Source organism: Oncorhynchus masou, chromosome 16, assembly GCF_036934945.1.
Source record: "Oncorhynchus masou masou isolate Uvic2021 chromosome 16, UVic_Omas_1.1, whole genome shotgun sequence".
NCBI lineage: Eukaryota > Metazoa > Chordata > Actinopteri > Salmoniformes > Salmonidae > Oncorhynchus > Oncorhynchus masou.
In genome coordinates, this window is record NC_088227.1 from 15,565,667 (window position 1) to 15,579,019 (window position 13,353).

Genomic DNA, 13,353 nt, shown 5'->3' on the forward strand with positions numbered 1-13,353 from the left:
CCTTCCAAAAGTTTCCCGTCCTAAAGGCTCCAACTCCTTTTCCTTCCAAGCAAACCGAATCGTGTTGGCCAGCCCAATCCCAGGGACCAACCGTGTTGATGGATTTTGCACCATCGCCGCTAGGAGAATGGCGCACCCGGCTCACGTTCTCTTCTCTTCCAAAACAAGGAAAAAAGAAAATCCAAAGTGACTGAGCCTATACTGGTGCAAACTAACACAGAGACAGTAACAATCACCCACAAAACCCAACACCAAACAGGCTACCTAAATATGGTTCCCAATCAGAGACAATCAGAGACACCTGCCTCTGATTGAGAACCATATCAGGCCATACATAGAAATAGACAAACAAGACATCCAACATAGAATGCCCACTCAGATCACACCCTGACCAAACAAAACATAGAAACATACAAAGCAAACTATGGTCAGGGTGTGACAGCCGGTCAGACTTTGTAGGCCAGGCATTCATTTTCAATGAAGGGAAAAGAACCACACTTGGAAAACTGTTAGATGATAGGCGAGAAAGATCCATCTCTTTCTAAGAATCTGGCAGACAACTCTAGCGGGAGAGTCAGCATGAAACAATCATTTGTTTTATCAACTTGAATGAAGAATCAGCAGAAGCATGATGTGAATGGGAGCTGCATCCACAGTAGTATTGATCCGAGGCTGGAGAGAGCATGGAGAGATATACTCAGCCCAGCCTTGTCATCCATACTTCATATATCAAACTCAGGCCCACGATCAGAAACTCACCCTCTCCTTATTCAATAAAATACAAACGTACAATAGCAGTAGCAGGTCCCCTAGCCGCATACATACTGTAGCCTGTTTGGCTTATCACTGTTGGAAATCAATAGAGCAACAGTATGTGGGACACAACTGTCTGTATGTGAACATCAATGCCTAAAAATACACCTTGTGTCAGTTAAAAGACACCCAGTGCCGCTAAGTACGAGGTACTTAGCCATAACTATTGACATTTAGATTATACAGTAATAATGTAAAGTATGATAATAGCTGATGATAGTCCTTTCTTATTCCGTGACTATTCCTCCCTCTGTTGCCTCTGATGAGAATTTGAAATCTTGACCTCGGTACAAGCGAAGAGAAATTGCCGTCCGTTGAGAAAAACTCTTATAGAACGTAGTGGAACCGTCCTCATTCAGAGCTCTGTTGCGTCTTCTAAGGTCCCTTTGTAAGTATCAGCCTCATGATACAGTGATTTCATGTCTCTTCAAACCTAGTCAAATGCCTTGCTCCAGTACTGATATTCACCCCTATGCTTTCGGGCAACTGCTCCGCTCACAGTCCCTGCTGTGTTAAATGTGGTGCTGCAAATGGAGCTAGACACTGTTTTATTAATCAGCCTGTGTTAGTGGCTGGTTGAGTGAGGGGAAAACACCTATAGGTGGTATGAAGATTCGGACGGACTTTAACCAAGTAGTACTTCGAGTTCCAGAGCGTAGGGCCCAGTGTATTTTAGAGGTTGTACGCTACCATACTACCTCACCATTTGACTTTTAACAGTTAGGCCAGTGTTCTTAGACCTTCATCAGCTGGTGAATGTCAATGCTATCGCGCCACAGAGTTCCTCATAGGCATCCGTAAAACCTAATTTTCTGCAGTTTTCAGATGTTCTTCACAGTTCATTTGGCCTGGACATCTGGAGGAACAGCTGGGAGCCATTTCAGAGCAATGGGCCCAGTCTTTGATACACTCAGTCAGTGTTTCCTTCCCATACAGAGCCATAACAGAACAAGGGGGCAACATTGGCTCAGCACGTGATGAGATCCCCTCCCTCTCTCTCTCTCTCTCTCTCTCTCTCTCTCTCTCTCTCTCTCTCACAACTAAGGACACATACAGTTCCTTTTTATCGGATCCCCCATGGACACTTGTTATTTACGTTCCCATTGAAGCTCTTCTGAACCAACAGTTCTGTACAGTATTTCATTTTAAACCAGAAACTGTTGTCTGTTTAGGTTTTCTGATGGAGGGGCAGAGAGAGATCAAACACCAGCCCTGATTGTGAAGTCTCAGCTATTCCTACCATTGCCAGATATGTACCATTGGGGTCATATTTCTGCCATTGCTTGAAATCAACAGTTCTGTATGTATGAAGGATGCTGTCCCTCCCTCCTCTACAGGACCGTGAGCTAGGGGGAGACTGCGGGTATAAACCTGACGGACCGTGGCTCTACTCTACAATCTCATACCTGCGGAGGCTCACTCTCCTCTCTGTGAACTCTGAGTCAGACCTGTCACACTGGCCTGGGACACATCCCTCTCTTTCTCTGGGGCCTATTCACCGTAGGACTCCACTCGTAGTACAGCAACGGCAGTGAAGGAAGTGACAAAAATGTTACAGAATTGGTCAGACAAACTTGTATTGTTTGTATATCAGCTAGAGGTACCGCATGTGAAGTGTATAGTATTAAGTACCTTATGTTTCCCGATCCTCTTCCCTCAGGTCTGTTCCCAGCGGTGCTGAACCTGGCCTCTATGGCAGATATCAGCACCAACGCTACCTGTGGAGAGACAGGACCAGAGATGTACTGCAAACTGGTGGAGCACGTCCCCGGACAGCAAGTCAGGAACACCCAGTGCCGTATCTGTAACGACAACAGCGAGAGGCAATTTGGTAACTATCAATATTATACCGTACCTACTGCATATTACAGTACACCTCTACTTTGTATGGTCTCAGCATGCTTCACACGGTAGGACTAGGAGTGTGGGGTGCTGTATACCACATTCAGCAAGGATTTAGAGAAACCACCTGCACGTTGCTCTCATCAAAGTGCATCACTGCTCCTCATCATTTATCCATTCCAAAATCAATGGGCTCAGCCTATGAAATATACATGGCCTGGGATTGCTGAGGAGGGACTTTTGAAGAGTTCTGACTTGTGGGTCTGTAAACACAGCCTGTGTTTGTGAGCATATCTCACTATCTAACAGAGGACACATCTTTCTGTGTGTACACAGAGAGGAGCCATGCTTCATCTTCTGACAGGCACTTTTGCTGGTAATTAAAACTCACAGCCTATCTGACTGAGAGATTCACCTAAGACAAACTGGTGTGGGTGTAAACTGTGCAAAGACATACAATTGTAAACGGGGTGGTTCGAGCCCTGAATGCTGATTGGATGAAAGTATGACAAACATACCAAGGCTAAGGGCTGTATTCAGGCACTCCGCATGGCGTCGTACATAAGAACAGTCCTTAGGCGTGGTATATTGGCCATAACCACACCCCCTGGGGCCTTATTGTTTAAATATACACTCAGAGGCCAGTTTATTAGGTACAACACCCCGTTCACAAATCTTTTGTATTCCTACAGACAGTGAGTCACGTAGCCATGGCTTGCTATGTAAAGTAGGCAGACAGGCATCGAGGCATTCAGTTACTCTTCAATTGAACGTTAGAATGGGCAAAACGGGTGACCTAAGCGACTTTGAGCGTGGTATGATTGTCTGTGCCAGGCACACCGGTTCCAGTATCTCAGAAACAGACGGCCTCCTGGGCTTAACACTCACAACAGTGTCTAGGGTTTATTGAGAATGGTGTTACAAACAAAACACATCCAGTCAGCAGCAGTCCTGTGGGCGAAAACAGCTTGTTGATGAGAGGTCAAAGGAGAATGGCAAGAATCATGCAAGCGAAAAGGCGGGCCACAAACTGCAGGCGCGGCACCACAATGGTGTGCAGAACGGCATCTCGGAACCACAACTCGTCGGTCCTTGTCACTGATGGGCTATTGCAGCAGTCGACCACACTGGATTCCACTCCTATCAGCTAAAAACAAGAAGAAGCGGCAACAGTGGACACACGATCACCAACACTGGACAGCTCAGGAGTGGAAAAACATTGCCTGGTTAGACAAATCCCGGTTCTTGTTGTGTCATGCTGATGGCAGATTCAGGATTTGGCATTAGCAGCATGAGTCCATGGTCCCATCCTGCCTGGTGTCAACGGTACAGGCTGGTGGCAGGGGTGTAATGGTGTGAGCAACGTTTCTATGCCCCAAAGAATTCAGGCTGTTCTGGAGGCACAGGGGGGGGGGTGACCCAGTACTAGATGAACTGGCCACTGAGTGTAATCCTGACACAGCCTTAGAGGGCCCATAGCTAATGCACTATGTAGGGAATAAAGTGCAATTTGGGGCGCATCCCAGAGCTCCATGTACCAACTGAGCAGCATATGTTAGAGTCCAGGGAGCAGGCAGCACAGATATCAGAGAGACTGATCGGCCTGAGAGACAGACAGACAGACAAACACAGGCCGACCTTGTTCAGTAATTAGACAAGTCTCTCAGAGAGGTCATTACTATTCCCTCCCAGTAATTTGAATCAAAGCGGGAGGGTACTGTAAATGCTTTTAGCAGACAATTACCGGCAAAGAGGACTTCCTGCCTTGACGGTAAAGAGAAGAAGAAATGGACTCGTCATCATTTATCTTGTCTCATCGTTCAATAATGAGTCTTTCACATTTCTGGTAATTTCAGGTCTGACTAGAACGGTCTTTTTTGTTCATTCACATTTAGCCTGTCATGGCAGGCACTCATGATATGAAATACTGTACATTCCCACCATATTAGTATGCCATTAGTTTCTTTGTTTTACCACGAGAGAGAGACAATGTTTGAGTCTATATTTTACCCATCCACATCTTACAGCTGTGTGCCTGGTGAGCAACTAGCCATGCAAAAAAATATGCACATTTTAGAAGGAGATTCACAAGCCTTATAATAACATCTGTGCTTTCCACCTGTTGCAAGTCTTCTGGTGATGACTGTTACAAATGTCTTGCCATTTCTGCCACTAGCCTGTACCGCAGCCAATGAATCACTTGACTTGTTCTTTAATTCCCATTGAAACCAAACCATTGTGTGGCTCCTAATCTTCGCTGAAATGTCATAGGAATGCCCTTCAACACGTACATGTAAGAATTAAGGTGACAGTGATTAGCATAACTTCTAATTAGAGACAATTCTTTTGAAAAGGAAACTTGATTGTGAACCAATTGGGAATGATTTAAATGAATTATTTCTCTCGTAAACGGTAGGAAAACTATTAAACTGCTTAATCAAGAGGGCAACTTTAATTATCCTTTTCTGATTGGGAAATTATGCATAACGAATAGACTGATTTTCTGATGCAGTAAATCTTAAAGTACCTTAAGATGTGTACAGTTCCAGTCTTTTCTAAGCACCACATTTGAATGTTTTCACTGTTGCTTGAAAATCACTCTTGGTTGGGAGATCGTGAAAACACTATACGGAGGAGGACAACTCTTTGGAGGTCGATAAAGTGGTATTTTTAAAGCATTTAACATTTCATTTGCAAAGATAAAGAGGTTTTGAAAGGCTGTTTCTGTCCGTACATGGTAATGAGTGGGGAGTAGTTCACAGAGACGATGGGGGGCATCCATAAGCAACGCTTATTCAGTAGCAGGCTCCTTACTGTTGCCATGGTTTCTAACTAGCACGGAAATGTCCGGAAATAAGTAGCCTATGATTGACAGTGCTCAATCATCTGATATCCAGCAGTCACATGCAACTTATATCTCCTATCTTCAAAAACTGCTTATCTCCTGAAGCATAATGCTTTCTTTCATTTCATTTTTATTCCTAGAGCGCCACCCGATTGAATATGCCATCGATGGAACTAACAGATGGTGGCAGAGCCCCAGCATTAAGAACGGCATGGACTACCATTACGTCACAGTCACTCTGGACTTACAGCAGGTAGGAGATGAGGGTGATACTAAACTAGCCTGGTCCCAGATCTGTTTGTGGTGTATCGCCAACTCCTGTGTTTGTTGCCTGGCATGACAATAATCATAAGAGATGGCAAGACAGCACAAACAGATCTGGGACCAGGATAACTGTAAACCCCATTGGAACTGTAAAGCCACTCGCAGCCAAGCCCCGGTCAACAGTGTAATGCACTTGGCAGCCTGATGTGACACTTGTCTGGGGTATCACATTCTCACACGTTTGTTTAGTCTGGTTTGGAAAGAATGTGTGTAAATATGCTGGCTGAAGACTTGCTATGAGATATTATGTGTAACTCGTCATGTGAGATGCCCAGGTGGCCTGACTTGGAAGAGGGTTGGAGTTGACCTCTGTGAAACCCCTGGCTTGAACTGTCTGAACAGACTGTTATGGATTTCAATCTCTCAAAGGAGAGGAATTGTACTACTGGATCGTACCAGATGAAATGTACGACAGCATGCTACCAGAGAAATTGTACTACTGCATCCTACCAGAGGAATGTTCTACTGCTTCCCACCCGAAGAATTGTACTACTGCATCGTACCAGATGAAATGTACGACAGCATCCTACCAGAGAAATTGTACTACTGCATCCTACCAGAGGAATGTACTACTGCTTCCTACCAGAGGAATTGTACTACTGCATCGTACCAGATGAAATGTACTACTGCATCCTACCAGAGGAATGTTCTACTGCATCCTACCAGAGGAATTGTACTACTGCATCCTACCTGAGGAATTGTACTACTGCATCCTACCAGAGGAATGTTCTACTGCATCCTACCAGAGGAATTGTACTACTGCATCCTACCAGAGGAATGTTCTACTGCATCCTACCAGAGGAATTGTACTACTGCATCCTACCAGAGGAATGTTCTACTGCATCCTACCAGAGGAATTGTACTACTGCATCCTACCAGAAGATAGTCTACAGTCAATCACGGATTCCAAAAAGAAAACCAGCGCCATCACGGACAAGGATGTCTTGCTCCCAGGCAGACTAAATACCTTTTTTGCCCGCTTTGAGGACAATACAGTGCCACTGACACGGCCCGCAACCAAAACATGCGGACTCTCCTTCACTGCAGCCGACGTGAGGAAAACATTTAAACGTGTCAATCCTCGCAAGGCTGCAGGCCCAGACGGCATCCCCAGCCGTGCCCTCAGAGCATGCGCAGACCAGCTGGCTGGTGTGTTTACGGACATATTCAATCAATCCCTATCCCAGTCTGCTGTTCCCACATGTTTCAAGAGGGCCACCATTATTCCTGTTCCCAAGAAAGCTAAGGTAACTGAGCTAAACGACTACCGCCCCGTAGCACTCACTTCCGTCATCATGAAGTGCTTTGAGAGACTAGTCAAGGACCATATCACCTCCACCCTACCTGACACCCTAGACCCACTCCAATTTGCTTACCGCCCAAATAGGTCCACAGACGATGCAATCTCAACCACACTGCACACTGCCCTAACCCATCTGGACAAGAGGAATACCTATATGAGAATGCTGTTTATCGACTACAGCTCGGCATTTAACACCATAGTACCCTCCAAGCTTGTCATCATGCTCGAGACCCTGGGTCTCGACCCCGCCCTGTGCAACTGGGTACTGGACTTCCTGACGGGCCGCCCCCAGGTGGTGAGGGTAGGCAACAACATCTCCACCCCGCTGATCCTCAACACTGGGGCCCCACAAGGGTGCGTTCTGAGCCCTCTCCTGTACTCCCTGTTCACCCACGACTGCGTGGCCACGCACGCCTCCAACTCAATCATCAAGTTTGCGGACGACACAACAGTGGTAGGCTTGATTACCAACAATGACGAGACGGCCTCCAGGGAGGTGGTGAGGGCCCTCGGAGTGTGGTGTCAGGAAAATAACCTCACACTCAACGTCAACAAAACTAAGGAGATGATTGTGGACTTCAGGAAACAGCAGAGGCAACACCCCCCTATCCACATCGATGGAACAGTAGTGGAGAGGGTAGTAAGTTTTAAGTTCCTCGGCGTACACATCACAGACAAACTGAATTGGTCCACCCACACAGACAGCATCGTGAAGAAGGCGCAGCAGCGCCTCTTCTACCTCAGGAGACTGAAGAAATTTGGCTTGTCACCAAAAGCACTCACAAACTTCTACAGATGCACAATCGAGAGCATTCTGGCGGGCAGTATCACCGCCTGGTACGGAAACTGCTCCGCCCACAACCGTAAGGCTCTCCAGAGGGTAGTGAGGTCTGCACAACGCATCACCGGGGGCAAACTACCTGCCCTCCAGGACACCTACACCACCCGATGTCACAGGAAGGCCATAAAGATCATCAAGGACAACAACCACCCGAGCCACTGCCTGTACACCCCGCTATCATCCAGAAGGCGAGGTCAGTACAGGTGCATCAAAGCTGGGACCGAGAGACTGAAAAACAACTTCTATCTCAAGGCCATCAGACTGTTAAACAGCCACCACTAACATTGAGTGGCTGCTGCCAACACACTGACTCAACTCCAGCCACTTTAATAATGGGAATTGATGGGAAATGATCTAAAATATATCACTAGCCACAATGCTACCTAATATAATGTTTACATACCCTACACCATTCATCTTATATGTATACATATATACTGTACTCTATATCATCTACTGCATCTTTACGTAATACATGTATCACTAGCCACTTTAACTATGCCACTTTGTTTACATACTCATCTCATATGTACAGTGCCGTGCGAAAGTATTCGGCCCCCTTGAACTTTGCGACCTTTCGCCACATTTCAGGCTTCAAACATAAAGATATAAAACTGTATTTTTTTGTGAAGAATCAACAACAAGTGGGACACAATCATGAAGTGGAATGACATTTATTGGATATTTCAAACTTTTTTAACAAATCAAAAACTGAAAAATTGGGCGTGCAAAATTATTCAGCCCCTTTACTTTCATTGCAGCAAACTCTCTCCAGAAGTTCAGTGAGGATCTCTGAATGATCCAATGTTGACCTAAATGACTAATGATGATAAATTACAATCCACCTGTGTGTAATCAAGTCTCAGTATAAATGCACCTGCAATGTGATAGTCTCAGAGGTCCGTTAAAAGCGCAGAGAGCATCATGAAGAACAAGGAACACACCAGGCAGGTCCGAGATACTGTTGTGAAGAAGTTTAAAGCCGGATTTGGATTTTCCAAGCTTTAAACATCCCAAGGAGCACTGTGCAAGCGATAATATTGAAATGGAAGGAGTACCAGACCACTGCAAATCTACCAAGACCTCGCCGTCCCTCTAAACTTTCAGCTCATACAAGGAGAAGACTGATCAGAGATGCAGCCAAGAGGCCCATGATCACTCTGGATGAACTGCAGAGATCTCAGCTGAGGTTGGAGACTCTGTCCATAGGACAACAATCAGTCGTATATTGCACAAATCTGGCCTTTATGGGAGAGTGTCAAGAAGAAAGCCATTTCTTAATTATCCATAAAAAGTGTCGTTTAAAGTTTGCCAGAAGCCACCTGGGAGACACACCAAACATGTGGAAGAAGGTGCTCTGGTCCGATGAAACCAAAATTGAACTTTTTGGCAACAATGCAAAACGTTATGTTTGTCGTAAAAGCAACACAGCTCATCACCCTGACCACACCATCCCCACTGTCAAACATGGTGGTGGCAGCATCATGGTTTGGGCCTGCTTTTCTTCAGCAGGGACAAGGAAGATGGTTCAAATTGATGGGAAGATGGATGGAGCCAAATACAGGACCATTCTGGAAGAAAACCTGATGGAGTCTGCAAAAGACCTGAGACTGGGACGGAGATTTGTCTTCCAACAAGACAATGATCCAAAACATAAAGCAAATTCTACAATGGAATGGTTCAAAAATAAACATATCCAGGTGTTAGAATGGCCAAGTCAAAGTCCAGACCTGAATCCAATCGAGAATCTGTGGAAAGAACAGAAAACTGCTGTTCACAAATGCTCTCCATCCAACCTCACTGAGCTCGAGCTGTTTTGCAAGGAGGAATGGGACAAAATTTCAGTCTCTCGATGTGCAAAACTGATAGAGACATACCCCAAGCGACTTACAGCTGTAATCGCAGCAAAAGGTGGCACTACAAAGTAATGCCACCACTTAATTGGCTGAATAACTTTGCACGCCCAATTTTTCAGTTTTTGATTTGTTAAAAAAGTTTGAAATATCCAATAAATGTCGTTCCACTTCATGATTGTGTCCCACTTGTTGTTGATTCTTCACAAAAAAATACAGGTTTATATCTTTATGTTTGAAGCCTGAAATGTGGCAAAAGGTCGCAAAGTTCAAGGGGGCGAATACTTTCGCAAGGCACTGTATATACTGTACTCGATACCATCTACTGTATCTTGCCTATGCCGCTCTGTACCATCACTCATTCATATATCTTTATGTACATATTCTTTATCCCCTTACACTTGTGTCTATAAGGTAGTAGTTGTCACACCCTGACCATAGTTTGCTTTGTATGTTTATATGTTTTGTTTGGTCAGGATGTGATCTGAGTGGGCATTCTACGTTGTGAGTCTAGTTTGTCTGTTTCTGTGTTTTGCCTGATATGGTTCTCAATCAGAGGCAGGTGTTAGTCATTGTCTCTGATTGGGAACCATATTTAGGTAGCCTGTTAGGGGTTGGGTATTGTGGGTGATTGTCCTTTTGTCCTTAGGTCTGTCGTGTGCTAGTTTGCACCAGTATTAGGCTGTTTCGGTTTTCGTGTATTGTTTATTGTTTTTTCATATTGATTCGTGTTTACTTCAGTTTTATTAAACATGGATCGCAATAGACACGCCGCATTTTGGTCCGACTCTCTTTCACCAACAGAAAACCGTGACAGTAGTTTTGGAATTGTTAGCTAGATTACTTGTTGGTTATTACTGCATTGACGGAACTAGAAGCACAAGCATTTCGCTACACTCGCATTAACATCTGCTAACCATGTGTATGTGACAAATACATTTGATTTGATTTGAAGAATTGTACCACTGCATCCTACAAGAGGATTTGTACTACTGCATCCTACCAGATGAATTGTACTACTGCATTCTACAAGATTAATTGTATTACTGCATCCCACCAGATGAATTGTACTACTGCATTCTACAAGATGAATTGTATTACTGCATCCTACCAGATGAATTGTACTACTGCATCCTACCAGATGAATTGTACTACTGCATTCTACAAGATTAATTGTACTACTGCATCCTACCAGATGAATTGTACTACTGCATCCTACCAGATGAATTGTACTACTGCATTCTACAAGATGAATTGTATTACTGCATCCTACCAGATGAATTGTACTACTGCATTCTACAAGATGAATTGTATTACTGCATCCTACCAGATGAATTGTACTACTGCATTCTACAAGATTAATTGTACTACTGCATCCTACCAGATGAATTGTACTACTGCATCCTACCAGATGAATTGTACTACTGCATTCTACAAGATGAATTGTATTACTGCATCCTACCAGATGAATTGTACTAGATGAATTGTATTACTGCATCCTACCAGATGAATTGTACTACCAGATGAATTGTACTACATCCTACCAGATGAATTGTACTACTGCATCCTACCAGATGAATTGTACTACTGCATTCTACAAGATGAATTGTATTACTGCATCCTACCAGATGAATTGTACTACTGCATTCTACAAGATTAATTGTATTACTGCATCCTACCAGATGAATTGTATTACTGCATTCTACAAGATTAATTGTATTACTGCATCCTACCAGATGAATTGTATTACTGCATTCTACAAGATGAATTGTACTACTGCATCCTACCAGATGAATTGTACTACTGCATCCTACCAGATGAATTGTACTACTGCATCCTACCAGATGAATTGTACTACTGCATCCTACCAGATGAATTGTACTACTGCATCCTACCAGATGAATTGTACTACTGCATCCTACCAGATGAATTGTACTACTGCATCCTACCAAGATGAATTGTACTACTGCATCCTACCAGATGAATTGTATTACTGCATTCTACAAGATGCATGCATCCTACCAGATGAATTGTACTACTGCATCCTACCAGATGAATTGTACTACTGCATCCTACCAGATGAATTGTACTACTGCATCCTACCAGATGAATTGTACTACTGCATCCTACCAGATGAATTGTACTACTGCATCCTACCAGATGAATTGTACTACTGCATCCTACCAATTACTACTGCATCCTACCAGATGAATTGTACTACTGCATCCTACCAGATGAATTGTACTACTGCATCCTACCAGATGAATTGTACTACTGCTTCCCACCAACATCAGTTTTGTTCCTTCTGTCAATTTCTGAAAAAGAAAAAGTTTCATACAAATCTTTTCTTGGGCACTGACACTGTAGCTATTACTTTCTAAAATTGATATTTTTTTCACTTTGCTCACTTGCTCAATATAATATCTCCGTTGCAGTGAGAAGAGTGCAGCCATCCTTAGAACAATTTGAGATTAACCCTAGAGGAACCGTAGCATGAAGGTAGTTGCATTTATGCCCACAAAGCACTATTTAAATTGGCCCATTTGAGAGGGTGTCTGGACTGCTGACTTCCTCCTTCAAGCATGTGTGTTCTGTAGGAGACTGTACTGCCTCGTATCAGCATGGTACACCTGATATCTCTGACTATCAGAGCATCTGTAATGACTCCTCTACTATTGACCTACAACAGGAAATGATTCAACCCAATGGAGACTCGCTGTTAATAAAGTTCAGCAATGTGCTGGGTCTCTGTGGGTTCTGGGTTCAAGAGCTGGCGGCGTGTGTGTGTGAATGTGTGTGTGCGTGTGTGTGTATGTGAGGGTGGAAGAGGGAGAGAGGAATCAGGGAATCGGGGATCCTGAGGCTAGATTGTGATTGGTTTCGTAGTTGGTACAGTAACTCAGCTTCCTCCCAAGGCCTCGGATATGATCAAGGGTGAGCGTGAAGCCGTGGCTCCGCTCCTAGGGCCTCCGCGGCTGGTGATTCATGGGAGTTTGTCCCTGGCTGAGTTATTATGCTTAGGTTCAGAGGGTGGCTCTCTGTAGACCCAGGCGAAGGGTCCCAGTCTGTGTCGGTCTCTCCCTTCCAGGAAATAGAGATGCAAGCACATCTCCTTCATTAATATCAGCCTGTCATATTACACAGGAGACCAGAGCAGGGTCAATCCGGAATTAATGACCATGTCACTCACACTGCTGAATTAAATATACAATGATACAAAGTTGGGACACTGTAATAAAAAAAAAATCCAAGAGGGATGAAGGGGATCAATATTTTTTTATTTTTTTATCTCCTCGCTGGCTCCAGTACAGTGAGCACATCATTGGTTATTCAACCAGGAATGCACTCTTAGAAAAAAAGGTGCTATCTAGAACCTGAAAGGGCTCTTTGGCTGTCCCCCTAGGAGAACCCTTTGAAGACCCCTTTATGGTTACAGGTAGAACCTATTTGGTTACAGAGGGTTCTACATGGAACCCACAAGGGTTCTACCTGGAACCAAAAGGTTTTTAACTGGAACTATAAATGGTTCTCC

The 13,353-nt window shown here is 44.2% G+C and overlaps 1 protein-coding gene across 2 annotated transcripts in view; it reads left to right on the plus strand.

Moving 5' to 3' along the window:
* The window catches only part of lama2 (laminin, alpha 2), a 160,474-nt gene that overhangs the window by 25,480 nt on the left and 121,641 nt on the right, over nt 1–13,353 (plus strand). For both annotated transcript variants that reach the window (XM_064990886.1, XM_064990887.1), the window contains exons 2-3: nt 2,474–2,644; nt 5,641–5,753. In XM_064990886.1, coding sequence (XP_064846958.1) covers nt 2,474–2,644; nt 5,641–5,753 — 284 coding nt within the window. The remainder of the gene's footprint in view (nt 1–2,473; nt 2,645–5,640; nt 5,754–13,353) is intronic.